General features: G+C 48.3%; 1 protein-coding gene across 1 annotated transcript in view; it reads left to right on the top strand.

Moving 5' to 3' along the window:
• FAM3B (FAM3 metabolism regulating signaling molecule B) overlaps positions 1–10,838 on the top strand; it is a 27,345-nt gene extending 16,507 nt beyond the window's left edge. The window contains exons 3-7 of the mRNA XM_019626037.1: positions 429–487; positions 1,759–1,809; positions 2,894–2,981; positions 4,574–4,706; positions 9,295–10,838. Of these exons, the coding sequence (XP_019481582.1) occupies positions 429–487; positions 1,759–1,809; positions 2,894–2,981; positions 4,574–4,706; positions 9,295–9,384 (421 nt within the window). The 3' untranslated portion in view covers positions 9,385–10,838. The remainder of the gene's footprint in view (positions 1–428; positions 488–1,758; positions 1,810–2,893; positions 2,982–4,573; positions 4,707–9,294) is intronic.
• The last annotated feature ends 1,670 nt before the right edge of the window (positions 10,839–12,508 follow it).

Here is a 12,508-nt window from a genome sequence, read left to right on the forward strand (position 1 = left end):
CTTCTTCTTCTTCTTCTTCTTCTTCTTCTTCTTCTTCTTCTTCTTCTTCGAACAGAAAAATGAGTGGCTTATCAGGTGGGTGAGGATTCGGTGCTTGAGGATTCAGTGAACACATATTTATAAAGAGCTTGTGCTAAACAAATATTAGATTTTCCTCCTCCTGACCATTTGTCTAAATTATAAGATTAAATGCAGTTTCCAGGTTCCCTGAGGGACTCAGTCTGTAGAAACTTGGGGATAGATGTGTGTGGAGTGGGTGTGGGGGTGACTTTCAAGGGAGCTGGGTCAGGCCAGTGCACAGCTGTGAGGGACCCGTGAGGGGCAATGCATGGGGCAGCGATTCTGCCAAGAGAAGATCTGACAGAGCAGGAGGGCTACTAGCCACTAAAAGAAAGGACGTTTTTGACTAATGTTTATTTACATTTCAGGCTCATAGGAGAAAAGACTGGAAATGTAGGGAGAGGAATAAATATTGCCATTGTCAACTGTAAGTTATTAAATGTTTTCTTTAGAGCTTCTCTACAAGCCCCGTGAAATGATTGTTGAAGATACCTTGGGTTTTCGATGATTTTCGCACACAACCTAGTCTAGGTTTATATTTTAATGTATTTTATTATTTTTATTATTATTATTATTTTATTATTATTATTTTTTTAGCTGAGCCATCCAGCCACCTGTTGGCAGCTCAGCAGCAGCTCAACTCGGCTGTGAATCAAACCAGCGACCCTGTTGCTCAGAGCTCGCACTCTTGAGGGAGCTCTTAACCAACTGAGCCTCTCGGCCGGCCCTTTATTTTAATGTATTTTAAAAGTAAACATTTAGTTATTTTTACAATGCCTCTCACTTTACAGATTATTTGTGGTTTCTACCAAACAAAACAAAAACAAAAAAACTGAATCCAAATATAAATAGACTTTAAAAAAAAAACAAAGTAGGACTGGCAGAAGGCAAGATTAAAGCCAGCTGAGCAGACCTAGGACCACACACTGTCCTCAAATTGAGCCACACCTGCTCTGTGTTTCCTGGTGGCCCAGCAGGGTGACACTACTAGCCAGGCCAGTTCCACCTCTGTGTAATAGAAGGTGACTAGGGCCTGGGTCGGGGAGGGAGCACTCTAGCCTCTGCTTAGACCTGGGAAAAACATTCTGTCACGATTGCCACGGGGGTCCCCTGACAATAAGAGTGGTAGCAGGTTGGACAAAGGGGGTGTCATACAGTGTCCCTGTGAGCAAGCTGAGATCACTGTCCAGAACCCAAGACACAATGTACCCCATATGATAACCCGGCGGGGAACCTAACGTACAAAGTAGAAAGGGCTATGGGCCGGCCGAGTGGCTCAGTTGGTTAAGAGCTCGCTCAAGAGTTTGAGCTCTGAGCAACAGCGGTTCTAGTCCAGCCCGACAGCCGCTGAGCTGCTAACAGGTAACAGGATGGCTCAGCTAAAAAAAAATACACAAAGTAGAAAGGGCTGAGGCGGGGCTATAGTGCCTCTGTGCGAAGAGACAGGTGCGACAGCATCAAATCTCAGGGGACGCAGCCAGGAAGGAAGTTTAGAGCAGCCGAGGGGCCCTTTCTCTCTGAGGCTGCCCTGGTCACAGCTCTCCTTGAAGGCAGCCCTTTCTTCAGGCTGCGTCATCACAGTGGCATGCTTCCTGGAAAGAGACAGAGAAGAAATACCCCATTTTGAGAACTGGGGGCCACACAGGCACCCCGAGTCCTGATGAACTTTCTTTTAAAAACTGTTTCTTTTATTTTCAGATATGACTGGGAAAGTGATAGCAGCACAGTATTTTGATATGTATGAAGGTGGTAAGAAAACTCTTTTCCTGTTAAAATTTAAATGAATTATAAACATAAACTAAGATTTTTGTTTTAAAAAAAAGCACAAACAAAATGTCACACATTTTTATTTTGTCTGCTAAGAAAATGGCCAGAAGCGCACGTGAGTCTTCTGGAACGCTCGTCCATAAACCCTCGTCGCCTCTAGTTGAGTTCAGATCATCAGGTCTGAAGGCCTTATCTAGAAAATTTCCTTTCTCCCATCACCCTTGTCCTGGGTCTGCTCCTTCTGTCCCCTCACTGGATAAGGAGAAAGAGAAAACATTTTTAAAATCAAATATATGTACAGTAATACAGTCAGCACCCAGCCCTGACTTCGTGTGACCACAATGACCGTACGTGCCTGGTCCCCACTGGGCTCGCCACCCATGCCTGGCCCCGCGGTGCCCACTTCCCTCAACACTTTCTCCCCTCCCAGCACCGGGTCTTGACTGCCATTGCCGGCCAGGATATGGCAGCCCCTTTTAATGTGTTTCACACTGAGAGTTATGAGAAAACAAGCCTCTATGAGAATAATGGGGAAGTGTAATGAGAAAATGCCTGGGTGCATCTTCAGAGGAAATGCACCTTTTTTCTCTGCAGTACATTTAAGCATAACTATGAATAACAGCCCCCAGTGGTAAATAACGGGGCAACGGGGTTTGCGATGAACCTTCCCCTTTTCTCCTGTAAGGCACAGAGAGGTCTCTTAGCAAAGACGTGCCCCTGCCCGGCCTGGCCTGCATCTCTCTGTATTCCTCCTCCCTGCCCTGCACGTCAGGGCCTGGGGCTGCTCTGACCTGGGATGCTCACGCGCGTGGGCCGGGCATTCTTACTAATTGTAGACAACACTCCATGTGGGCTGCCAAACTTGTTGCTGGTTTTGAGTTTGATCGACAGAATCTTGACCATCCGATCGAGCTGCTCCCTTCCAACAGTCCCACTGTGGAAGGCCAGCAGCCGTTTCCTAGTAAAGAGCTGGAGGGCCATTTGCATGGGACAGAGGAAGCACAGCACGTAAGGCAAGAGCCTCAGTTAACAGAGATCCTAAAACTGGTTTGCACTGACCCGGCAGATAACTCCGGACCGATGACAAAGTTCATTAAGGGTGCCCCTGGGAAGTCCCTGCTCTTCATGGTGACGCACGATGATGGCAGCAGCAGGTGAGTGTGTGTGTGTGTGCAGCTTTGTCACAGCAGTGGGGGTGGGGAAGAGAAGCCCACTGGGTGCAGAGCACCAGGCCTCACTGCCTCCTCTCGGAAAGAGCAAAACTCCAAGGAGCAAGATGCTTCCTTAAGGAAAAGGAATGGAGATCATGACAAAACAGACAGTGTCTCTAAAAACAGGGCCAGCCGGTGGAGCACAGAAGCCAAGGCGTGCATGCAGGTAGCAAGACCATAATTAGAATAGTGTGGCCAGGAGAGCTGCGCCCACGGTGGGACCTACAGAAATGTGAAAGGAAACTGAGGAAATGCCTCTATGAAGAGCCAAAGAAGGACGCACGCAGGCACGCACGCACGCGCACACACACACGCACGCGCACACATGCATGTGCAGTGCGTTCCCTGGGGAGCAGCTGATCTAGCTTGGTGCCCCCACCTGTGCTCTTCTAAGTAAAAGTGCGTTCACTGCCAAAGGGCCACGAACCTCAAAGTGCTCATTTGCATTACTGTGAATTTCCAAGGTGGGGCTACGGATGTCTTTGACCTCAGATTTTATTTATTTATTTTTAAATTAATTTATTTATTTATTTTAAGATTTTATTGGGGAATTGCGGGAGGGGAACAGACAAGTTGCTTTCCTTCAGTCTAGCTGTGGAGGACATCGCTTCACTGGCCTATGTTGGTATTATCATTATGCTCTTCCTGGGTGGAGCAGACCGGTTGCTGGGCTCTGGACAGCAGCTCACGCCAGCTGCTGGCTGCTCACACTGGCTGCCAGCCACTCACGGTGGCTCATGGCAGCCCACTACAGCAGGGGCTGCAGCCTACGCCATCACCGGCGACTCACAGCAGCCCAGCTCCAGGTTGAGCTGTTGTTCAGCATCTTAGCCGTAGAGGGTGCAGTGTCACTGGCCCTCATATGTGGGATCCGAACCGGGGCCCTGCTGCTCAGAGCTGGCGTCCCAAGCCAACTCTTAACCAATGCGCCACTAGGCCAGCCCTCAGATTTTATTTTTAATAGTTTCTTACCAGACTGACGTTCTTTGATACTCACTGGGAAAAGCCTCCAGTGTAACTCGTTTGGGAAAATCTGAACTTGTTCCTCTTTTCCTGTTCCTTTCTAGCGGCCTTCCTTGGTTTGCTCTAAGTCGCCCGCCTTTTACAACGGGAGTGGCGTTTTAGATTATGGTTTTTCTTTTTTGACACTGGCTTTTCTGAATAGGAAAGGGACGGTCTTTGATTTCATTTTCCACAACGTCTGGCGCCTCATGTTGTGGTCAGTAAACCAGAGAGCTATCAAGGAACGTAAAGCACATGGGCTGAGTGTGAGGACGCGATGGAACCCAAAGACACCAGGGCATTTCAGAGCGGGGAGTTACAACTTTGTGCCCAAAACTGAGGCTTAAAGAGTCCTGGGCGTTGTCACCTGTTTAACCAGAAATCTGACCTATTGACCCATCATGGGCGCCTTTTGCCTTCTGTTTCTATTCCCGGAGATGAGTTCCTTTAGAAACCTCTGTCTTAGGACCAACACGGTGTGACACACTGGAGCCTCCCCAGGGACGTTCAGACTCTCTCACCTTTGCCCCCAGGCTGAAGGAGGACGCCAAGAAGGCCATAGAAGCACTTGGGAGTAAAGAAATCAGGAACATGAAATTCAGGTCGAGCTGGGTGTTTCTCACAGCTAAAGGCTTTGAACTTCCTGCAGGAATTCAGAGAGAAAAGGTGAGCGCTGGTGGCTGTCTTTTTTAAGTACAGTTGACACACAATATTATACTGGTTTCACATGTACAATATAGTGATTCAACGTTTACATACCTCACGATGTGATTGCCATGACAAGTCTAAGAACCATCTGTCACCGTGCAAACTTATCAAAAGGTGAGTGGTTTTTAAATGTCCCTTCCCACAAATGGTTAGTATAGTGTGAGCTGTGATTTGGAAGGCTGAGGGTTGGTTATATCTTCCTGTCTCCAGTACATTCCTGTGTAGGGTGCATGCCACTCAGGCCCCTGGGGCTAACTGCTCACTTCTCCACTCAGGGGTCTATGCCTGAGATTCCTCATTCCTAAATCCGGGAAAAGCCACACCTTCCACTTAGTAGGCACTTGATAGGTTATTATAAGTAAAACAGTCCATTACAAGATGTTCAGAAACCTTTCTCATTAGATGAGCATTAGAAAGGCAGTTGACCGAAGTTTCAATTCTCAGATTGCTTTAGACTAGAAAACTCTGCACGGCTATTGGTATTGATCTTCCACCAAGCTGCAGCCGACGCAGTTGGCCCCACGCCTCGGTCCTTTGCCTCTGTCTGGGGACAGGGACAGTGCTGCCCATGAAGGTGGTCCAGAAGATGACCAAGCCTGTCCGCGTGAAGTACTTAAAACAGGGCGGGCACCAGACAAACACTGGATACGCGTAGCTTCCGTTGTTGTTGCCGCCATCACTTGTTGCATGGTTGATTTGAAGCCCCTCCCATGAAGTCCTTTATTTATTGAAGAAAAGTAAACAGCAAAAGAATGAGGTTCAGGCGGCCGAGCGGCTCAGTTGGTTGAGAGCTCGCTCTAGAGTGTGAGCTTTGAGCAACAGCGATTTGATGCCCAGCCCGAGCTGAGCTGCCAACAGGCGGCAGGATGGCTCAGCTAAAAAAACAAAAAAAGGAATGAGGTTGGAATGTATTCGTCGCCTGTGAGAGTTCCGGCTGAGGGTTGGCAAAATGTCACAGGATTTACAAGCTGACGCCTCTGGGGACGGGGAGGTAGCACTGCCCCTGTCAGTGAGTCCCACTCCAGGAACCGGTGCTGAACACAGGAGGTTCAGGGAACAGGACCTGGCTGCCTGCCAAGAGAAGGGCTTTTTTCCACAAGCTAGCAACTCAGAGGGGCAGAGGTCTGAATGTCTCCAGGGCGCGCCACAGGTGGCTTCTGACGTCCCCTCCTTGCACGCCTGGCATGATGAAGGGCCCGGGAAGGAAGACAGAAGCAGCGAGGTGGCTGGGCCTCTCTTTGTTGGCAGGCAGAGGAGAAAGGAGTGGATGAGTGTGACTTCAGTGTGGCCGCACAACCAGATAACTTGTGACTGACACCCAAAGAAAGCCCTAGAGCTGCTCCGATGCCCTCTGGAGGCTCGGGATTCATGGTTATTTTAGCATGCATCGAAAAGCATGTTTTCTCTTTGTAAATCCCATGATCTTCCACGGCCAGGAAGCAGGTCCTGCGGGACGTGTCAGGAGCATTTCCCTGGGGCCCCTGTCCAGCCCGCTCATTACCCATGACCTTGGTGTTCAGTTGAGACCTCATGGACTTGTCCCAATGAGTGAGGCACCCCCTGGTGCCCCTCAGTCACCACTGCCTGGCCCTGTGGGAGTGAGGTGAGCCAGGCGCGGCTGGGAGAGGGGGCTTGATGTCCACTGCCAGGTTGGCAGGGGCCACCCTGATCCTCAACAAGCCACCTCGCCACATTTGGCTCCAGTTTCCTGATCTGTGCAGTGACATGAAAGCCAGGTAATGCTTCAGGGCCTAGCAGCTGTGACGTGGCTACGGGCCCCATCTGTCCTTGGCTTTCCTCTCAGGCTGACTCTCGTGGTGATCCAGGACCACTGTCTCCTCCACCCCTTGTATGATCGGTACCAGTCTAGCATCTTATGATCTCCAGGCTTTGTCCACCTAGCTGTGTGGTCTTGGGCAATTCACTTAACCTGTCTGTGCCTCAGAATCAACCCCTGTGAGAAAGAATAAAGACAGCACCTATCATGTCAGAGTCAAAGGGGGCTAAGTGGAAGCAACAAGGAACTCATGGGCTCAGCCAGGGACGGACTGAGCGTAGAGCCCTGCAATCCAGAGCAGCTGCGCCTTTGCAGAGCTTCCTCTGCTCTTTCTCACCAGTCCACCCTAGCCTGATCCTCCTTAAACACACGGATGCCCAGGCCCTACACAGGCCAACTGAACTAGAAGCTCAGAGGGCGAGACCTGGCCAGGAAATTCTGATGCACAGGGAGCGTGGACCCATTGCTTTGATTCTTATGAGAAAATGGTGGCCCCATCCCATGTGCACATCCAAACTCCCCCTTAAACATCCCCGCTGGCTTTTTTATAGAAATTGACAAGCTGATCCTAAAATTCATGTGGAAATTCAAGGGACCCAGCATAGCCAAAACAACCTTGAAAAAGAATGAAGTTGGAGGACTCGCACTTTCCAATTTCAAAACTCACCACAAAGCTACAGTGATCAAGATGGTGCAGTTCTGGCATAAGATAGACACAGAGACCAATGGAATAGAACCGAGAGTCCAGAAGTAAGACCACACTTTTTGGGTCAATTGATTTTTGACAAGGGCGTCAAAACCACTTAATGGGGGAATGTGTGGTCTTTTCAATAAGTGGTGCTGAGACAACTGGATACCTACAAGCAAAAGAAGGAATTTGGACTGCTACCTCATGCCATGTGTGGAAATTAAGTCAAAATGGGTCAAACAGCTAAATAAAAGAGCTAGAACCATTAAACTCTTCGAAGAAAACGTAGCCATAAATCTTTGTGACCTTGGATTAGGCAGAGGTTTCTTAGATATGACACCAAAAGCACAAACAACAAAAGAAAAAAATAGATAAATTGCATTTCATTATAATTTAAAACTTAAGTGCTTCAAAGGATACCACCTCGAAAGTGAAAAAATAAACAGGATGGGAGAAAATATTTGCAATAAAGGAGTTGTATCCAGAGTACCTAAAGAACTCTTAACAACTCAATAGTAAAAAGAAAAATAAGGGCCAGCCGAGTGGCTCAGTTGGTTAAGAGCTCGCTCAAGAGTGCGAGCTCTGAGCAACAGCAGTTCGAGCCCAGCCCGAGCTGAGCAGCTGCTGAGCTGCCAACAGGTGGCAGGATGGCTCAGCTAAAAAAAAGGAAAAAAAAGAAAAAGAACCCAACTTTAAAGTGGGCAAAGCATCTGAATAAACATATCTTCCAAGGAAACATGCAGATGCCAGCAAGCACATGAAAACATAGACATCGTTAGCCACCAGGAAAATGCCAATAAAAGCCACAATAAGAGAGCACCTCACCCTCTCTAGGGTGCCTATAATAAAAAAGACATCACTGAAAGCATTGACAAAGGTATGGAGAATTTAGAATCTTCATACATTGTTGCAGAAGTGTAACAACACAGCTGCTTTGAGAAACATTGTGGCAATTCCTTAAAGAGTTAGGCGTACAGTTATCACGTGACCTAACAATTCCAGTCATAGGTACATACCATAGAGAATGAAAACATGTTCCCACAAAAACGTGTACATGAACATGCACAGCAGCATTGTTCAAAAAGTAGCTGTTAATGGATAAAAGGTCTTATTAATGGGTAAAAATGTGTAAATAAAACATGGTGCAGCCGTACACTAGAATAGTATTCAGCCAGTATAAAGAAATGCAGTTCTGATACATGCTACGGGGATGAAAACGTGCTAAGTGAAGAAGACCAAACACAAAAGGCCACATTACATTTTACATGAAATTTCCAGAATAAACAACATTCTTAGCGACAAGGAAGTAGATTGCGGATGCCTAGGGCTGTGGAGGATGGGGAACGACTGCTTATGGACATGTGGTTTCTTGTTCAGGTGATGAAAATGTCCTAAAATTGACTGTGATGGTTGCATATCTCTGTGACTATACTGAAAACCATTGAACTGCACACTTAGGGTGAATTTTGTAGTATGCAAATTATATCTCAAAACTGTTATATTAACAAAGATATATAATTCCAAGGCTTAGAATGCACATTATTCTTTGTGAGCATTGAGTTCAGGTGCTCCATTATCTGTAAAAGATTGAAGCTATAAAGGACAAAAGCCCGTGTCCATATGAACACACATTTGCTGAGCTAGGAATTCTAGTTACCCTAAAAAAATAGAGTCCTACTCCCAAAGAATTGAAAGCTGCACGTTAGAACTGTGCTGTCCAGCGCAGCAGCTACCAGCCAAATTTGCATTTGCATTTAAATTTATTAAAATTCAATGGAATTAAAAATCCAGTGCATCTGTCAAACTAGGCACATTACAAGTATTTGATAGTCTAATGTGGCCAGTGGCTACTCTGTTGGACAGTGTCAGTCACAGAATATTTACATCACTGCAGAAAGTCCTGGAGCTGCATTCAAAGCAGGCTCGAATACTATTAAGAAGCACGTTGAGAGGAAATCAAGCACCCAGTGTGGGATGGAGCAAACTCCATTCTAGGAAGTGATTCTCTCATAGGACTTCGCTCATAAAGGACACATGAAATCTTTGTTGATTCACAAGTTTTCTTTCTTTCCTTGACGCAGATCAACCACTCCAATAACGCGAAGAACAGGTACCCGGGCTGGCCAGCAGAGGTACAGATAGAGGGCTGCATACCCAGAGAAGCAAGCTGATGTCATGCAGCCTTAATAAAGGTGCTGTTTCTATAGACAAATGCATCCTGGGGTGGCCCACGCAGCTTATCCAACAGTCAATATTTGATTTGGGGGTTTGTTGTCAACTGGCTAATATTTGCTAGTTGTATGACGTCTTGGCACACCGTATTTCTATGCCAGTATTTATATGGTGAAGATATTAATGAGCAGGAAGACTGGAATGGACTTCCTTAAAGGGAACGAGGAAGGTTAACCAGGAAAGGAGAGGGTCGGGGAAGAAACCACTGCTTGTCCAGGTGTGCAGCTCTTCCATGATCAGATCTAAGTTTGACCCCAAAGCTCAGACAGCTCTGCAGAGAGGAAAGCTTTCTTCCTTTCGCACCGAGCACGCCCTCATTTCGGATAGTCTAGGAAAGTGAGCCGCAGCCACAGGGCTTGGCGACTCCAGCTGCCTCGGTCAACGCCAGTGGAGGCCTTGAACTCTTCCTGTGGAACCCTGAACCCACTCTTTCATCACACAAATCTGGGTGCCTGCTACTGTCTGCCCCCAGGGGTGCAGTAGGGAACTGGGCGCGGTCTCTGCCTTCCTGCAGGGGTGTCACTCCAGTGCCAGCCTGTTTAATGGGGTGGGGAGGGGGGGGAATATCAGACCACCCAGACAGCAGTGACTCACACCGTTGATTTCTCCTTCGAGTTACCTGTGGGCCACAGGTCAGCTGTGGCTCAGCCCTGGGTGCTGGGAGCCAAGCCAGAGGTGGGTCCCTAGCAAGCACCGAGGCCAGAGAGAGCTGAAATCTACATGCCCTGAGTTCCTGCCAGGACAAGGTGTGAGTCCCACCCACCTCCTAGAATCCAGTTGCCCAGGTCCAGCTGGGGATAAGTCAACAGTGTGGCAGTGGGTGGGGCGCCTGGCCTCCCACAAAGAAGGGGGAACTACTTGGAATACAATGACTGTTAACAGCCAGGCGGGACTCAGGGCCACAGAGGATCTGGGGCCTGCTATCCCCTGCCCTGAGCAGTGGTCCCTCAGGGATTCAGGACCCCTCCCTGTAGAGGCGTCTGCATAGGATCTTGGCTTGGTATGAGCTACATTCTGTTCCCCCAAAATCCATAAGTTGAGTCCTAACTCCCAGCACCTAAAAATGTGACCTTATTTGGAAATAAGGTCATTGCAGTTGTACTAAGTTAGAGTAGGGTGGCTCCGAAGCCTACATGGCTGGTGTCTTTATATAAAGCGGACATTTGGACACAGATACGCACACCTGGAGAGGCCACGTGACGGTGAAGGCAGAGGTCGGGGTGCTACATCTACAAGCCAAGGAACCCAAAGATGGCCCGCAGCCTCTGGAAGCAAGGAGAGGCCAGGACGGACGCTCCCCCAGAGCCTTCAGAGGGAGCGTGGCCCTGCGACACCTTGATCTTGGACTTCTGGCCTTAAAAACTGTTCAAGAGAATAAATTGTTGTTGTTTAAGCCTCTCAGTTTCTGGCACTTTATACGGTGCCACAGGACACGACTATAGTTCCCTTTAGGTTCTAAACTCTTCGGTACCCAGAGATACTCCTCTATTTTAAAGGCTGTCGGGAGGAGGAGGGGGCTGAATATTTTTCTTTCCTTTATTTTTCTTCTTTTTTTTGCTCTGGTTGAAATGACTGCGTTTCACAGCATTGTTGATGGTCGTTCACTGCAGCTGGAGAAGCCTTGCTCCTGGCAGGCATGTCCAGCAATCCTGCCTGGGGATGCGAAGCACCTGTGACACCCCCAGCCCCCCATCCTGAGACTGCCCTGGGCCCCTTTGCTTCTGCTGCCACTGCCACTATCACTGGCACGTCTCTGAATTGTTTCCTGCCCACCCAGGTCCTGAGTGCCCCGGCTGTCATCTCTCCCTGGGCCCCAGCACTGGGGGTGGGGGTGGGGGTGGGGCAGGAGGTGGGGCGGCCAAATGTGTGTCCCCAGGATGCCACCTGCTGCCTCTCACCTGGAAAGCTCGACCACGTGTCAGAAAATAGAGACTGTACTGAAAACATCTTCTGCAGCTGTGGCCTGGGCGGTATTTCTTTTCCAGGTTTCTCTCTTCTACCTACATTTTAATTTTATTCCATTAAATAAACTGGTGATCAGTAGAATAGCGTCGACAAAAATATCCCAGCTTAAGAGAAAATTTTTGAGTTTATTTGAGCCAAACTGACGACAATTGCTGGGAAACAAAATCTCAATGGATTGAGAAAATGCTCCAGGAAATGGCCGTTTTGCAACTTATTTTATACATTAGAATTAAAGGAGGGAGTTTATGTGAAATTCATTAAGCAGGCGAGGAAATCTCTGGGATTGGATAAAATAAAATGGAGAGACGCGCACTTCTTTTGCATTGGTGGGTACAGCATAATTAATAGCATTTTACAGCACATAGAGATAACATATGGGGAACAACATAAGGATGAGTGACTTTGTAGTTTCCTGCTCTGGTGTGGTGGATTGTGTGCCCTGGGAGGTCCAGAAAAAGATTACTCTGATATTGTAAGGATATGTTATCTTAGATGCAAAACGATGACAGATGGGCTTAAGGTAAAGATTGACCTTTGTCAAGGAAGCTACAGGCCAAAGATGTGACTTCCTGCCATGGCCCTTAGCTAGGAATTTTTATGTTCACGCCATCCTTTGTGGTTAAGTCCCCTGAGCTTGTCAGGTTTAACCTGTGGCCCCTTTTCCAGCCACAATAGATTCCACAACGTGCCCAGTTTTGCAATTTCTCCCATGTTACTGGTGTGTGGTTTAGGCTCTGTCGCAGTGGATTTCTTTTTTCTTTAGCAGTTCGGGTGTAACGTTGCTGAATACAGCCCTCAATAATCCCAGCAGTGGGACACCATCCTGCCATTGTCCCTCTCCCGCTCTCCCCCAGGGTTCCCTCCACCAGCTCCCTCCCTCAGAGCTCAGCAGCGCTTCTGCCTTCGGAGTCTGCAGACCACTAAGGGAGGCGAGGGTGCCCCCCGCAGGCCAGGAGTCAGGGGTGGTAACCACCCCCCTCTCTGGGTTCCAGAGCCCCTGAGAGCCCACCTGTGCCATCATGGAAAAGGCGGCAGGGGTGGGCAGGTGCTGGGGGATGCAGGTGCAGAAAGGGGGAGCACAGGAGATAGATGTTCAGG

This window comes from Hipposideros armiger, unplaced genomic scaffold (assembly GCF_001890085.2).
Source record: "Hipposideros armiger isolate ML-2016 unplaced genomic scaffold, ASM189008v1 scaffold_653, whole genome shotgun sequence".
Taxonomy (NCBI): domain Eukaryota; kingdom Metazoa; phylum Chordata; class Mammalia; order Chiroptera; family Hipposideridae; genus Hipposideros; species Hipposideros armiger.